Here is a 15038-nt window from a genome sequence, read left to right on the forward strand (position 1 = left end):
CATCTTGTTGCCATTTCTTGCAGCAAATAAAATACTGTTAAATGTAGGATGTTGTTTTGGAATAGTCTTCCTCCTTTTTTAATTTTAGAATTAAATTAGATGCATTAGATTCCCTCTACTTCTGTTTGACATTGAACCGAGAAGAGATAAAAGAAGGGAGTTGGCGAATTCCTGTCAGACTGGATACAAGTGAAAACAAGTAGCTGGAAGCATCTCAGTGACATCCTTCAGTGGCTAAAAGATAAGTTTTCCCTCCCTGCCTCGGATGCTTCTGCTGTGTCTGAGATAGATAGGAATTTTTGGCTGTTGGCCAAGGAGCTGCCTGCACCTCGGAATGGCAGCATCCTTGGGGGTGCAGAGGGACTTGGGACAAGGGATGGAGGGACAGGACACAGGGAATGGCTTCCCACTGCCAGAGGGCAGGGATAGATGGAAATTTGGGAAGGAATTGTTCCCCGTGAGGGTGGGGAGGCCCTTGCCCAGAGAAGCTGTGGCTGCTTCATCCTTGGAAGCTTCTCTGTACCAGGGCCTCCCCACCCTCATGGGGAACAATTCCTTCTAGATATCTAACCTAAATTTCACCTCTTCCAGATTGAACCCATTCTGCCTTGTCCTGTCACTCCAGTTCCTGATGAACTGTTCTTCTCCAGCTTCCCTGTTGCCCTTCAGACACTGGGAGGTGCTGTGAGGTCTCCACACAACCTTTTCCAGGCTGAACAACCCAAAATTCCCCAGCCTGTCTCCTTAGGGGAGGTGCTTCAGTCCTCTTGTGAACCCCGTGGTTTCCTCTGGACTTGCTCCACCAGTTCCATGTCCTTCCCATGCTGGGGACACAGAACTGTGTGCAGCATTCCAGGTGGGGTTTGATAAGAGCAGAGGGGGAAAGTCACCTCCCTGTTCTTGGCACATGTTCCTGTCATGTTTTGTTGTAGGAGATCCTTCCCTGCTGCGTGGGTGGTATTTACCATTCTTGGTATTCACCTTTTCCTCACCTCTGGGATGGACAGAAGCACTTGGGTATGAGCACCCAGCACTCCCAGTGTGTCCTTGCAGCCAAGCAGGCTGCTGTGGGTGCCCTATTTCCCCATATATTCAATTCCCAAGGGATTTTGAATCAGGCTAAAATCCTTTCATGGGTTTCTGGGCCCAGCACACAGCTGCAGCATTAATGGGCTCATATGTTCCCAGCACAATGTATGTGATGCAGGCTGCACCCTTAATGCTTTCCTTGGGGAAACATTTGTCCCATTTATTCTCTTTGTGGTCAAAAGTACATCACACAAGCTGCAGCTCTGTGTAGCTCTGCTGTATCCCAAATGCTGCACACTGGGTTTTGTGGGGCTTCTGTTCCCTCAGGTTTGGATTAAGCAAGACCCAAGACCTGGGTTTGTGTGTTTGTGCAGCCCTTCAGAAAATGAGATACTTAGTTCAGACTAAAGGTCTTAAATTAAGCTTGATGATACATAGCCCTGTGTAATCCATAATCTTAAAATTGTATCTGTGATAGAACTTCTCAGATTATATCCTTATGGCTGCTTTAACCCAAATACTCAATAATATGCCCTATATTGAGGGCTGGGCAGATCAGCTGGGTTGTTGCAATATAATCCTGCCTTGGAATTGGGCTGGGGAATGTGAGCAGGGCTGTGTCACATCTCTGAGTGCTGAACTCAGACTCTGAAGCCAGGCTTGCTGTTCCCTTTGTTTTAGAAGGAGAATGTTTTTGTAGGTGTAGTAATTAACCTGCCCTGCAAGCAGAGCTTCCCTAAAGGCAGTTTCCAGTGAAGTCCTGCAGCAAAGTGCTCCATGAGCATTTCAGAGCACAGAAAGCCATGAAAATGCTCCTGTGCCTCTCTGAGGGAGAGCCAGAGGGGCTCTCTGGAGTCTCCGGTATCTGGATCAAAGCCCCAGTGAAGGAGATTCCCTCAATAAAATCCACCCAGGAGTAACAGCCTAGAGTCTACACCAAGCTGCCAAGGACTTTGGGAGAGCCTTTATTTCAGCTAAGCCAGATGGCAGAGGAAAAGGGGTCATGTTGTCATTGCTAACTTGGATGACCCCGTGACACGGGGTGACCTTGACTTAAATAATCATCCTGCTCTCCCAAGCGCCCATCGTTCCTGTTCTGTCACACAGATCCACACAGCAGATCCAGGCACGAGTAAAAAGGGGTGGTGGATTTGTGTAATAAATAATTAATATTTGTTTTTGAGAGACAGTGCTCAGAAATTACTATTTTTAAACTCGCTTCTCAAGCCCCATGAGCAACAGGAGCTCTGAGGGTAATCTTGTATGGCTCCCATGTCTTTCTCTTGCTCTGTTCAAAAGAAATCAGTGTTGCTTGTCACAAGACTTCACTCGTTGCTGATGTCAAGAGTTTCCTAATGTCATTTGGAAGGTCCAGGACAAGGGGAATATCAGTGGCTTGTTGTGTGTTTACTGCTTTTCTCCAGCCTCTGATGTGAGGAGGCTGCATAACCTGCAGTCATCAACTGAGGCCATGCTGGTATTTTAAAGGTCACTCCAGTAATTTTGTGCTTAAAAACAAACAAACAAAAACCCCCAAACTTTTAAATTCTGCACATAACAGAGCAGAAGAATTGCTGTTCTCTGCTCATTCTTTTGGGGAAGCAAATGTTTGCTCTGCTGTCCCAGCAACCAGGGAGAGCTGAGTTGGGCAAGCCCAGGGGCTGGACTCTGAAATTTCCTCTTGAATAACACTCCTGAAGTTCCTGTTCAAGTGGTTTTGGAAATTTTTATGTTGCTTGGGTACTTTGTTTTTAAGAGGCAGTGACACCCAAAGAGAGGGAGAGGTGTCACAAGAAAAATAAACCCGTGAGAGAATGAGAAAGACATGAAGCATGAGGAAAATTAGTGGCTTTGAATTTTAAATCAACTCTGAGCAGCATCTCAAATCTTGCCCCTAAAAGGGTTTATAAAATGACTTGGGATCTGTAAGCAAGGAGAGATTTGAGGAGACAAATGAACTTTTAATACAGCATTCCAAGGATTAAGGATAGCACAATTAAGCTGAAATCACGACAACTAACAGTCTTTGTTTTTCTTTTGTCTTTTTTTTTTTCTTCCCCTGACCTTGTACAAATCCTTTCCACTCCTGATGCATTGGGGAACAGCAGAACTCACCCAAAGGTAAGGGCTTTTATCAGTGTGTGAGAGTTGTCCTATCACTTGCTCACTCTTGGGTTATCCAAATATTAAAAGCATTTTGCAGAGCTCTGTCGCTGATCAGCTGCTGAGTAAGAAACTCGAAGCATCTCCTTGCTGCAGAAATGCTCTGTACAGCCTGTGCCAAGAAATGAGTCAGAGGAACAAATGAGAACATCCACCCTCAGCACTGCAGACTCTGAATGGAGGATATTTGTTCTTTGTGGGCTTTTTAAAAGCATTTTCTGGTATTTGTGTTAGAGCAAACTCACTTTGTTTTTATGGTCCCGTGACTTCGCGCTTGTTCTGAAGACTCTGCCCTGGCAGATCAGGGTTCAGCTCCATGGATGTGCTCAGCCAGTGGTGTTTTACTAAATGTTCTGAAGGCTTGGGATGCTTTAATAATATGTTTAGCTGTAAAATGAATTGAATGTAAAAAAAAAAAAGAGCACCTTAATTCTTAATACACAAGTTGTTGTTACCTCAGAGGATATAAAATAACTGCTTTATCTCTTGATGCTGGTACATTAGTGTAGTATGGGAGGGAAAACTATTTTTGAAGATAAGTTATTTAAATTTCAAGGCTTTTGCTATGTTAAGCATTTTCATAAATGTTGGTAGTCAGCAGTGTAACAATGCAGGACATCCAGAGGGGAAAGTGCAGCTTCCATTAAGCTTAGAGGGGAAATCCACAGCCTGAGAGCCCCACATTGCACTTCCCTTTTCCTACATCCTACAGAATAAATTTTCCCCGTGTGAATGTAGGTCAGACATTACCCTAATTAATATTTTTCCTTGCTGATACATACCCAGGGGAGCTGTTTTTGCAAACATCTGTCCCAAAATACACATTGTATTATTTCAGGTCATCTTTCAGGACGAAAGGTGCCTGTCGACCTTTCAGTGGATTTATGGCAAAATGGAGAGTTTTCTATTAAAAATATTAGAGTGCTGCTCTTTTTATGATAAAACTGATTTGCTTTCTATTATTCTTTGCAAATATTAGACTTTGATGGCTGCTTTAGTTTGTCATGGAATGTAAATAAATACATACTCCTCTTGTACGGAAAGAGCTTCCTACCCTAAGACTTGTTTTTAATTTATGCAGACAAGAGGCAGGGGGAGATGGGAGGCAGAAAGAGCTAGAGGACATCTGTCAGTTTGCAAAAGAGAAACTCTGGTGAAAAATGAATTGCAAGGATGGGTTTGGAGGGAGAAATGGAGAGGTCCTTGACATTCATTGGGTTGGCACATGGAGAGTAAGGGTTGACACAGAAAGGAAGAAATAGAAACAAGGAACAAATAAAAGCATACAGGAAAATGAAGTGTTTGTTTAGGCTTCAAACTCCTGGAAAATAAGGAATTCAGTGGGAATGTGCATTGAGTTCAGAATGTCAGAATGTGAATAACATGTTAGATTTAGCAGCAGCTGTTCTAAGGTGTCCTGGTTGTTTCCCTGCAGGTGTTTGCATATGATCACTGCTTTTGGTCTATGGATGAATCTGTCAAAGAAAAATATGCAGGTAATAACATTTACTTTGGCCTGGTTGTCTCCAAGTGGGAATGATCTGATTAAAATACAGTCCTTGCTTCAGGGCACAGGCCATATGGCACAAAGTGTTGTCCCTTCTATGACTGGCTGCTGTCAAAAGGAAAAGGGAAATCCTCAATCATTCCAGTTTCTTTTCTCTAAAGATGACAATAGCAGTGGGTACTGCCACCCCTTTGCAGTGCAGAGAGTGGAGAAACCCAGCACATTGATGCTTTACTCCTATTTACAGCTTTATTTAAAATCCTGCTCCACTTCCATCATTTTAAATGCATCAAACCCATTTATTTATTTCGAGGAGCACTGTTATATGTAATTTCATGTTTTTCAGTGCTGATGGGAGTTTAGCATCATAGTAAAACCTAATAAAGGAATATTGATAAAATATTAATAAAAGCCTAATTTCATGTAAGTGTATATTAATTCAGATGCTTTAGTGAGAATGTGTAATGTATTCAATTAAATGTTTTCTATGTATTATTATTATGCATTTTGGCTTATAGTTATGATAAAATATGAACCATTTTATAGTTCATATGAACTATATAGGAACTATATTGAACTATATTGAACTATATTCAACATATGAACTATATAGGACTTACCACTCCTATAATTTATTCCTTTCATAGTTGTTATCCTTTAAAATTTGGAATCAATTGAACTTAATATTTATTTTATAAAAAAAATTAGAAGAAAAATTCACTTCTTAATTTTAATTTCTTTAACAAATAACTAATGAATAATATCCTGTCAAGGCACTGAGAAAAATGTGACACTTTCAGCCATACAAATTACAAAGAAATATTGCATGCTTTGTTTCTCAAACTAAAGGTGGTGCCTATATAACTGATATTTTGGTCTGTTATACAGTGGAAGTGTTACCCCAGCTGAGCTTGGCACAGCTCTTGGTGCTTTTGATGGGGAATTTAGCATGGATTTGGCTGTAAAGATAGGAATTTCAATGAGAGGAAGGAAGAGCTTAAAGGAACATTATTTGAGAGGACTTTTCAGTCCATAAAGTTCTGTCATACCTTGTTCAGACTTGAGTTTTTTTGGTTGTAAAATTAATTCTGGAAATAGATTTTGTTCAAGTAGTTACTACCCAGATATTTTAAGCCTTCCTTCCTCTGCTTGGAAAATTATCCAAAAACCTCAAAGTTCAATTACAAAAGAAATTATACATCTTACTTTTTACCAGTGCAAAATACCGTGTGAATATCCATATCTTCCACATACTTGTAATTCCTTCTCTGCAAAAATCTCTTTGTGATATTATCCAATATCTTACACAGTAAAATTTTCACGTGCTCTGCTGATTCCCTTGGATTAGAATCAATTGACTGTCATTAAAATGTACAGCTAGAGTATATTTTGAGGTGGTGTCATTAAATTCTGCAGTTGGTCATAGATTCTCTGCTGATGAAACTTCTGAGTATGAACCTTGATAGGATGTTGCTTTAAGCACATCCAGTTATATCCATGATATTCCCAGCCCCTGATATTTGCAGCAGCATAAATGTGGAGCACATCTTCTGCTCCTTTCCAGGGAGCAGACACTGGATGTGATTTAGGCAACAACAGCAGGAAAACCCTCACAGCTTTTACCTACTTGTTGAAGAATCCAAATCAAGGGACAAAAAGCTCTTGCTGTGTTACAGTGTTGGCTTGTGTGTTCTGTTTTTTAGGTCAAGATGTTGTTTTCAAGTGCCTTGGAGAGAATATTCTTCAGAATGCCTTTGAAGGCTACAACGCTTGTATCTTTGCCTATGGGCAAACGGGTGAGTCCCAGAGTGAGGGAGAAGTGTTCCCTCCAAAGGTGTTGTGTTCTGGCTGGAGGTTCTTTCCATGGCTCTTGTGACATTGTTTGAGGAGAAATACTTTCTAACGTGGATAAGAAATGTTTTCCTCTTTTGTAACATCAGATATGAGGTGGGCAGGATGAGAAGTAAGGTTTTGTTGCTGCTGGCTACCCTTATTTCTCACACTTCATAATCTTTGGCATGACCATGATCGTCCTTGAGCTCAGAGCATTGCTCAGATTTTCTGCCTCTGTGGTTAAAATAATCTTGAATTGTCATTTTAATGTAATATTTAAAGAGTAATATGAAGAGTTTTCACATTAGTGGCTTAGTCATCTACAATAAGGCTGTATCTACCTAAAAGTTCTCCAGCACTCTGAAACAAATTTCTTGTTTTCCTTTTCCTTTTAATTAAAATAGTCTTTAGCTCAGTGGTGTTTGGGTTACTTTAAAGCAGAAAATGGAACATATACCTTTCACTGAAATGCAAAAAAAAAAAAATAATATTTTTTTTATTTCCTATCAATATTCTGCACAGCAGGAACCTTTGTTGCATGTTCTCTAATCACAGCTTCCCTCACACAGGGTCTGGAAAGTCCTACACCATGATGGGTACTGCTGATCAGCCTGGATTAATCCCTAGACTTTGCAGTGGACTCTTTGAAAGAGCACAGAAAGAAGAAAATGAAGAGCAGAGTTTCAAGGTGGAAGTATCCTACATGGAGATTTACAATGAGAAAGTCAGAGATCTCCTTGACCCCAAAGGGTACGGAATCTGTGTGTGAATGGCACTGTAGTATTTGTCCTACACTCTTCCTTTACATAACCAGTTTGCCTTCATGGATCCCATCTAAAACATTTGCCTAGGATGGCTTTTGCTGCTTCCTGACCTCAGCATCTCCTCATTATAAATCAAAATAAAGTAGCAAGACTAAAAGCTTGGAGTAAGTGTACCTTTTGTGAGGTGACAACACTGTCTGTGTCAGCTTTTTATGTGTTATAAAGCTTTTTTGTGTTTGCATTCTGGCCCTTGCTCTGTGCTTCAGTGGGTATTTGTGAGGCCATCCTGTTTGAGATGTGTCAGTGAGAAATGGATTTTGTGTAAATGTTGTCTTAAGTCAGTCATGTGCTTATAAATCCCTTTTTTTTCCCCCAACCAGAAGCCGTCAGTCATTAAAGGTTAGAGAACACAGTGTTTATGGCCCTTACGTAGATGGCCTATCCAAACTAGCTGTTGCTAGCTACAAGGTAAGGATCAACTTCATGAAAGGCTTATCTTGACATCCTAAACACCAGGTGCTGTCCCTTAAGCTGGACAGAATTACTAAAATGCTCCTTATCAGTAATCTTAGAGCAAGAGAGCTGCAGATTGTTGTGCTGTGATCCCTGGGGAGAACAGGGCTGAGAGCAGGAACTCCCTTCATCTCGTGCTGCTCAATAATTCTGGAAGTAATTCAGCTGTTGAATGGAACAGATTTCCTCTCAGCATTAAGATGAGTGCAAACTGTCATGAGAAAGTGTTCTGTGATTAATTACAGGCCCAGAGACAAGCTCTAAGTGCCCCACTGTGTTACTTTTTGCCTGTCATGTTCTGCTCAGTAATTTCCCTTCCCAGTAGCAAATGCTGGATTTATGAACTAATGGTTGTTTACCAAGCAAATACTTGAGAGCGTCACATGAAACTGGCTTGCAGGACAGTAAATGTTTTTATGTGCATTCACAAAATGCCCTGTTTTTTAAGGAGCATTAACTTGCTGTGGGGGAAATGGATAAATATGGGATGGAATCTGTCAGTTTAACCAAAACATGAAAACAGTGCAGTTGCAGTTTTTCCAGGTGTTCATCCAGCTCTCCTTGGTGGTTTCTGCTAGGACAGGACACATTTCATGCTTTGCCTTTCCATGTTGCCCAGCAGCTTTTTGTAATCCAGAATTTGGAGTCAGTGGTCTGTGGTGGTCCTTTGTTTGGCTGTTTATTTGAGTTGTTTTAGCATCACCCAGCCAGAGATGCAGAAATAGAAGTTTAGCCCAAGACCCCGAGGTTTTAACTATTTTACACAATTGCTGTGAAACCCCAAAGCAGGGGAGCTGCATCTTTCTCAAGCATCACAACAGATCAAAGCACTTAATAAGCTCTTAAAATTTGGAGGAATATAATGACCTCTTCATTCAGCGTGGTTCTGTTTTATAAACCTCTGAGCCTTCTGTCAGTATTCCAGATTCTCAGACCATGACAGCTTGAGGCTAAAATGTGACAGGGTTCAAACACAAATTGCTGTTTCCTCACTTCTTTCTCTGCTTTTGAGTGTTGCTGTGTGCAGCCAGGTGCATTATTTTTGTTGATAATTTAATATCTAGGTTGAGGAGTGGGTGAAGTCATGACACTGTGGAGTTTCCAGGCTTTAAAGGGAGGGATCGCTTTGATTTTTTTTTCCTCACATTTTTCTGAATAAACAAATGGGAGGCTTAGCGAGAAAATGCTGTGTTTGACCAAGATGAGATGATTTTTGGAGGTAACTGAAAAGGATGTCAATGCAGATATGCTCATGGCTGTGAAAATTGTATTTAGGACATCGAGTCCTTGATGTCTGAGGGCAACAAGTCTCGCACAGTGGCTGCCACCAACATGAATGAGGAGAGCAGTCGGTCCCACGCAGTCTTCAAGATCATCCTCACCCACACCCTCTATGATGTGCAATCAGGGGTAAGAAAATCCAGCTGCAAGGTCCAAATGTCAGGCTGGGATGTGTCTTTTACATTAATGTATTTCACAGGAAAAGAAACACTTGGAAGCAGCAGTTTGTAGTACAGGCTAAAGATAAAATAGGTGAAAAATAGAAATACACCTGAGTGTACCTCTGGTAATAACCTTTCCCGTGGTTATTTAATGCAAATTTGTATAAATTACCAGCTTTCTAAATTAATACAAATTTATATAAATTATCAACTTTCTAAATTAAAAAAAATGCTACTTTAAAATATTTTGCATTGTATGCCATTAATGATTTTATGTGTATATATTAAATATTGAAAAAGCATTTAAAGCTGCAAGTATTTTATGTTTCCTTGGAGGGGTGTGTGAAATACATTATGTCGATATTATTTAGTTTCTCACAGAAAATGGTGATAAATTGGAATTGAAATAAGTATCTTTAAACTTCATTGATAGATTCTGTGCTTGGACAATTCTTTAAGATTTTCAAAGCCTTGGAGAAATTTTGAGTGTCCACAGATCAAATCTGAGCCTAAATATTGAATATATTGGAAAGCATAATGAGAATTTGGGCTTTTTTCCCTCCTAATTTCTCAGTTTCCACCAATCTTCTTATCCACACAATTTTCCTCATTCTTTATTTGGAATTTTTTCCCCCTTTGCACTTCAAATCACCATCATACTGTGCTGAATTTTTTTTCTTTCCATAATTTGTCATTCCAGTTTTGCTGTGGCTCTTGTGCATGCTTTTCATACCTGGTTTTTGTGTGGTCCTGCTCAGCCTGGATGCAGAGTGGTTGTGACTGTCCATGTTCTCTGCACCTTCCAGTGACCCCTGTGTGAACTTCTGCAACAGATTTCCCTGTTCTCCCATCTGCTGGTCCTTTCAGTCCTGGAAATGGCACATTCCATGATCCCATCGTGTTTTGATAGGTTTAGGGTGTAATTTTTGAGAGCATTTTGATTTTAATTACTCTGCTCATTTTTGGGGACGCAGCACTTTGCATTGGGATCCTGAGGTGCTGAAGGTGCAGATGCTGCAGAAGAACATGATGTGAGGAAGCTGTTCTCAAAGACAGTTGGCTCTTCAATTTCAAATTGATTTAGGGAGTTCATGGAGTGTTTCAGAATGTCACTTTGGGTCAAATGAGATGAAAGGATTTGTAACAAAATCTGTGTTACAGGTTTAAACACTCACATAGGTGAGATTGTGTTCAGGAGGCTGATAAGGATAAAGGAGACTTTGCAATTGTGATAATTTATGTAAATTATAACATGCTTTTCGTCAGGTGCATTCCTGGTCACTGAAAACCAGAAAAAACTCTGGTATAAAATCCAAGGATTTTAGGAGACTGTTTTCAAGATGGGATTGTGAACCTCATATCTCTGCTTGTGACTCCTTTGACATAACTCTGAATTTTTCAGCAGTTCATTAGTGTGCATCTCCTCTGGAGATTTCTGAGACATTTGAAGATACCAGAGTAGCTGACTTCACATCATCCATGCCTTCCCTGTTGTTTCTGAAGCAGCAGGTAGTGACTTAGCACAGGACACCTGTTCAAATCCAGCCGCTCTCAAAGGGGTTGGAACAAGAGTTTACACCAAAAATGAAGTTTGATTCCTGTTGTAAAATACATCAAGCAGTGTGACTTGAGTGAAGTGACCTAACAGGGGCTATTCTCTGGTTCCTTCCCCAGACATCAGGTGAGAAGGTGGGCAAGCTCAGCCTGGTGGACTTGGCAGGTAGTGAAAGGGCAACTAAAACTGGTGCTGCAGGAGACAGGCTGAAAGAAGGAAGCAACATTAACAAGTAAGACTTTGAGATTATTTATTTTCCTTTTTTCATCACCATTTCCTGCTAAATACAGCCTACTTGTGAAACAGTATGAAGCTCCTGTAGTCAGTTTTCTCTTTTTCTTCTCTCTACAAAGCTCCTGTAGTCAGTCTTTCTCCTTTACTTCTCTCTATTTCTCCTTTAGACATGCAGTATTTTTAGATATGGGAATAGGAACTCCATATTTTAGAAAATATTTGTGTTCCTGCAGCTGCCATGAATTTCATTGCGAAGACCTGATTATTAAGACTGAAAACATACTGAAAAAAAAATAGGAGTGGAGCTTTTGTGAAGAAAGAATGATCAAAATTAAACTAGGAATTTTTTCCTCAGAGCATGTTTTCAGAGGGAAAGTCACTGTCTAAATATGCATTTGACTTATGAATATTTACCCTTGTTAATAACTGCTTGTGTTCTCTGGGCAGATCCCTCACGACTCTGGGGCTGGTTATTTCTGCCCTGGCAGATCAGGCTGCTGGCAAGAACAAGAACAAATTTGTTCCATATCGTGATTCTGTGCTCACTTGGTTACTTAAAGTAAGTAAGTTGTTGTTTTTTTGGTTTTTTTTTTTTGTTTTTTTTTTGGTTTTTTTGGGTGTTTTTTTTTTTTGTTTTTTTTTTTTTTTTTTTTTGGTTTTGGTTTTTTTTTTTGTGGTTTTTTTTTGTTGTTGTTGTTTTTGGTTTTGTTTGTTTGTTTGTTTTTTTTTTTATCTTCTTTTTTTAAAGGGAAATAAAAGAGAGGAAAGGAGGACAAGAGTCTCATTGAATGAAATCAAAATTCTTTGCTTTTTGCCTCATTTTCTGGGTTTGATGTTAACCATAATTGTCTTTGCAAAATGAGCTGGATGTCAGCTATTACATAGTTAGTCTCTGCAGACTAAATGTGTGTCTTCTGCTGACCTGCAATGGCCTGAGGATTAAGGAACTTTAAAAATAAAATTAAAAGCAGTGAATATTTTATGGGTCAGTGTAAGTACAGCTTCACACACAACCTTGGGGCTAATTTAATTTGGGTTATTTCTGCATACAGCTGATTTTACATACTGGTATGCTTAGCTCTGAAGATGTTGATTAAGACAATTACCTTTTCCTAATTGTCTAATTTAATTGTTAAGATATTTTACTTTTGTCAGCAGAGTATAATTGCAGAGCATTAGCCCTGTTGCAGTCTGAGGAACAGGTCAGGAGACTTCAGAGAAGCTGTTCATGTGAAATGAGCAGTTAAATCATTTTCTGAACTGTGCAGGACTTTTATTTGGTCTTTTTTGGCGGGGGGGGAAAGGAGTGTTTGATGTTGGCACTTGAATGAACATATGTACAGTCTAAATGAAGAAACCCAAATTGTTAAATATGAGATCTGTATAAGTCAAATTTCTTTTTTTCTTTTCCACCTTGTGCTCTTTAGTTGTTATCCAGAAGCAATTGAGATACTTATTGGTAGAAAGAAATAATCTGAAAAGAAACTGATTTGTGGCATCACCAGCCTTTCTTTGTCCTCTTACTTTTTGTAGGTGCTCTGGCTAGTCCTTCTTGTCTTGGGTTCCCCACCCTTTCTTACCAGTGTTTTCAGGTGTTCTTTAAATTACACATCCCTGGGGTTTAACTGCACATGTGGAAAGAAAAAGACAAAGTGACTTGCAGGTTGTACAGAAGTGTGGAGATAAAAAAAAAACAACACATTTTTCCTTGCAGAGATTTGAAAACAAAGTTGAATTCAATGCTTAAGTAAAACAAAATCCCTGCTCCTGTAACCTCTTGACATACAAGCCTTCATTTTTCTCAGTGCTTTTAATGAACCTTTTAGCATAACTTGTGAAATTATTTATCCCTAACAGATCTGGACATCAAATAGCCATGTAAAAATCTAAATGGTACAACACAAACAGTGTCTGAGTAAAACAAGTTCTCATAGCACAGTGTTCTTGCACTGAGGCTTTTTTAGTGTTTAAATACATTTTTGTCTCTGTATTTACACTGAGTTTTTATTCTCATTTAGAAGAAACATGATTTTTTTGGCTCTCTGAAATTTAACATCAAAGTCCCTGCGCAGCTTCACTTCGCCCCGGTGCACTCTGGGTTCCTGATGTGGCTGCAGCAGGGTGGAAACCTCCCTGATGAATTTCCAGCCTTGTTGGAATTAGTTCTGCTGCTCCGTTTCTAAACAAATCCAGGGAGCAGACTGCAATTCCTGTTCAGCACCTGTCTGAGGCATTGTGGCCACGGTGCCGCCGGACGCGGCGCAGGAATGGGAGCCCACTTTTGTTCTGCCTCCTTTCAGGCAAAACCTCTTTGTGTCCAACATCAGCCACGTTCGTGCCAACAAAAGGGTTGAGGGCTTTTGGGGTTTTTTAACCAAAAAGCTCTCATTGAAGCTTTGTTTTGAAAGGAGGAAAATTTAAACTATTTTTTTTCTTTTCTTTTTTTTTTTTTTTTAATTAGAGATCAAAGGAGGGATTTATTCATTTAAAGAGGCCTGTTTGGAGAAGCCATGAGATGGTGGCCTGAGCTTTCTCCCTGTCTTTCAACTTGTAATTATGATACCAAAGCAGACTAAATGTGTTCTAACTGCAGGAATATCTGTCATACAGATATGTGTCTCTCCACAAATCTGAGAAATCAGTTCAGGAGACCTCAAGATCTGACATTTTTTGCTTAATTTTGTTGAGGATTTTTGACAAAAGTGCCAGGTGAAAAATATCATTGCTTGAGCAGTGGCATCAGGTTACGTGCAGGGAGCAAAATAGTTTTGTCAGTTCTGTAACTTCTGGTTTTAATCAAATTGTATTGGCACAAATATCATGTTTTCCTGTGTTAATCAGAAGCCTGATGGCTGCTATTAAAATACAATTTCTGAACTCTACATTTTGAGTTGTTTTTACAGTAATCTTGCTGCTAGAGGAGAAAAAGCTAGTTAATTCTTAAAAATAACAATTATTTCCATTCTGTCTCTCTAATACATGCAAGCCCAACCTTACCAGGCTGGTTTACAGACTCTTTTCACTAATGAGTGTCTGATTTGCTTTTTTTTCACCTTTCTTGCTTATCATTAAAGAAACCAGTGAAATCAGCACGTGGGTTTTACACATAAAGCTTTATCAGACAGTCTGGCATTGGGCTTCAATTGCTACAAGAGGGACCTTGCCCAGTTTATAATGGGTGTATTGTGGGTTCTGGTGTATCACTGTTACAGCGTTCTCAGCTGCCTCTACAGCAGAGCTGCAATTCAGATAATGAATTCATCCTATTTTGGAGCTAATTAGTGCAGTGAAGGACATTCCCAAAGTGCAAACAGTTAAGGTTGGATTTGGAAGGGGAGTACCTGGCCAGCTCCCTGCCAAACTCCAGCTTTTTATGCAGAACAGGGATTGCAGTTGCAGGGTGTCATTCTTAATTTTTGGCCAGGAAATCCCATGGACTGATTCGTTACTACTCCTGTTAGTCTTAAAGTTTTCAGTTAAAAAACATTTCTGTGGTACAGAGGGGGACCCTCTTACGCTGTGGATTAATTTGGAGTAAACATTGGCTAATCCTAGGATGAGAAAAACCACGGTGAGATCAGTCAGAAAGCTGCTCTTTGCTGCTGATTTGTGTATAAATACACTTACCTGCCTGTGCTGACTGTGTTGAACACTATAAATATATAAAGATTTACATTTCATATGAGTTCCATGCCCTTTTGCATGACCAGAGACAGCCAAGTGCTGCCAACAGCCTGGCTGCTGTCAAACTGGTTTAGGCATCACGCAGCCAAAAGGAGTGTCTTGGGGAAATACTTAAAGGGGCATTTTAATGATTGCTGGGGAAAGCTCCACGTGTGCTTTGGAACTGAAATGGTTTGACAAGCAGCTAATGCAGTCAGATTGTTCTAATGGCAATGCCTGACCTACATTTCATGGGTTATTGAAGATGAAAATTAAGAGCGTGGTTTGTCTCAGAATGGGATATTGGGTAAAAAACAAACAAACAAACAAAAAAG

The 15038-nt window shown here is 39.9% G+C and overlaps 1 protein-coding gene across 3 annotated transcripts in view; it reads left to right on the top strand.

Moving 5' to 3' along the window:
- KIF13B (kinesin family member 13B) overlaps positions 1-15038 on the top strand; it is a 120333-nt gene that overhangs the window by 44390 nt on the left and 60905 nt on the right. For 2 of the 3 annotated variants that reach the window (XM_054001636.1, XM_054001638.1), the window contains exons 3-10: positions 3135-3150; positions 4628-4688; positions 6403-6495; positions 7102-7282; positions 7677-7764; positions 9085-9219; positions 10926-11038; positions 11488-11599. In XM_054001636.1, the coding sequence (XP_053857611.1) occupies positions 3135-3150; positions 4628-4688; positions 6403-6495; positions 7102-7282; positions 7677-7764; positions 9085-9219; positions 10926-11038; positions 11488-11599 (799 nt within the window). The remainder of the gene's footprint in view (positions 1-3134; positions 3151-4627; positions 4689-6402; positions 6496-7101; positions 7283-7676; positions 7765-9084; positions 9220-10925; positions 11039-11487; positions 11600-15038) is intronic. The other variant, XM_054001637.1, reaches the window with a different exon arrangement.

Source organism: Vidua macroura, chromosome 31 (assembly GCF_024509145.1).
Source record: "Vidua macroura isolate BioBank_ID:100142 chromosome 31, ASM2450914v1, whole genome shotgun sequence".
Lineage (NCBI taxonomy): Eukaryota > Metazoa > Chordata > Aves > Passeriformes > Viduidae > Vidua > Vidua macroura.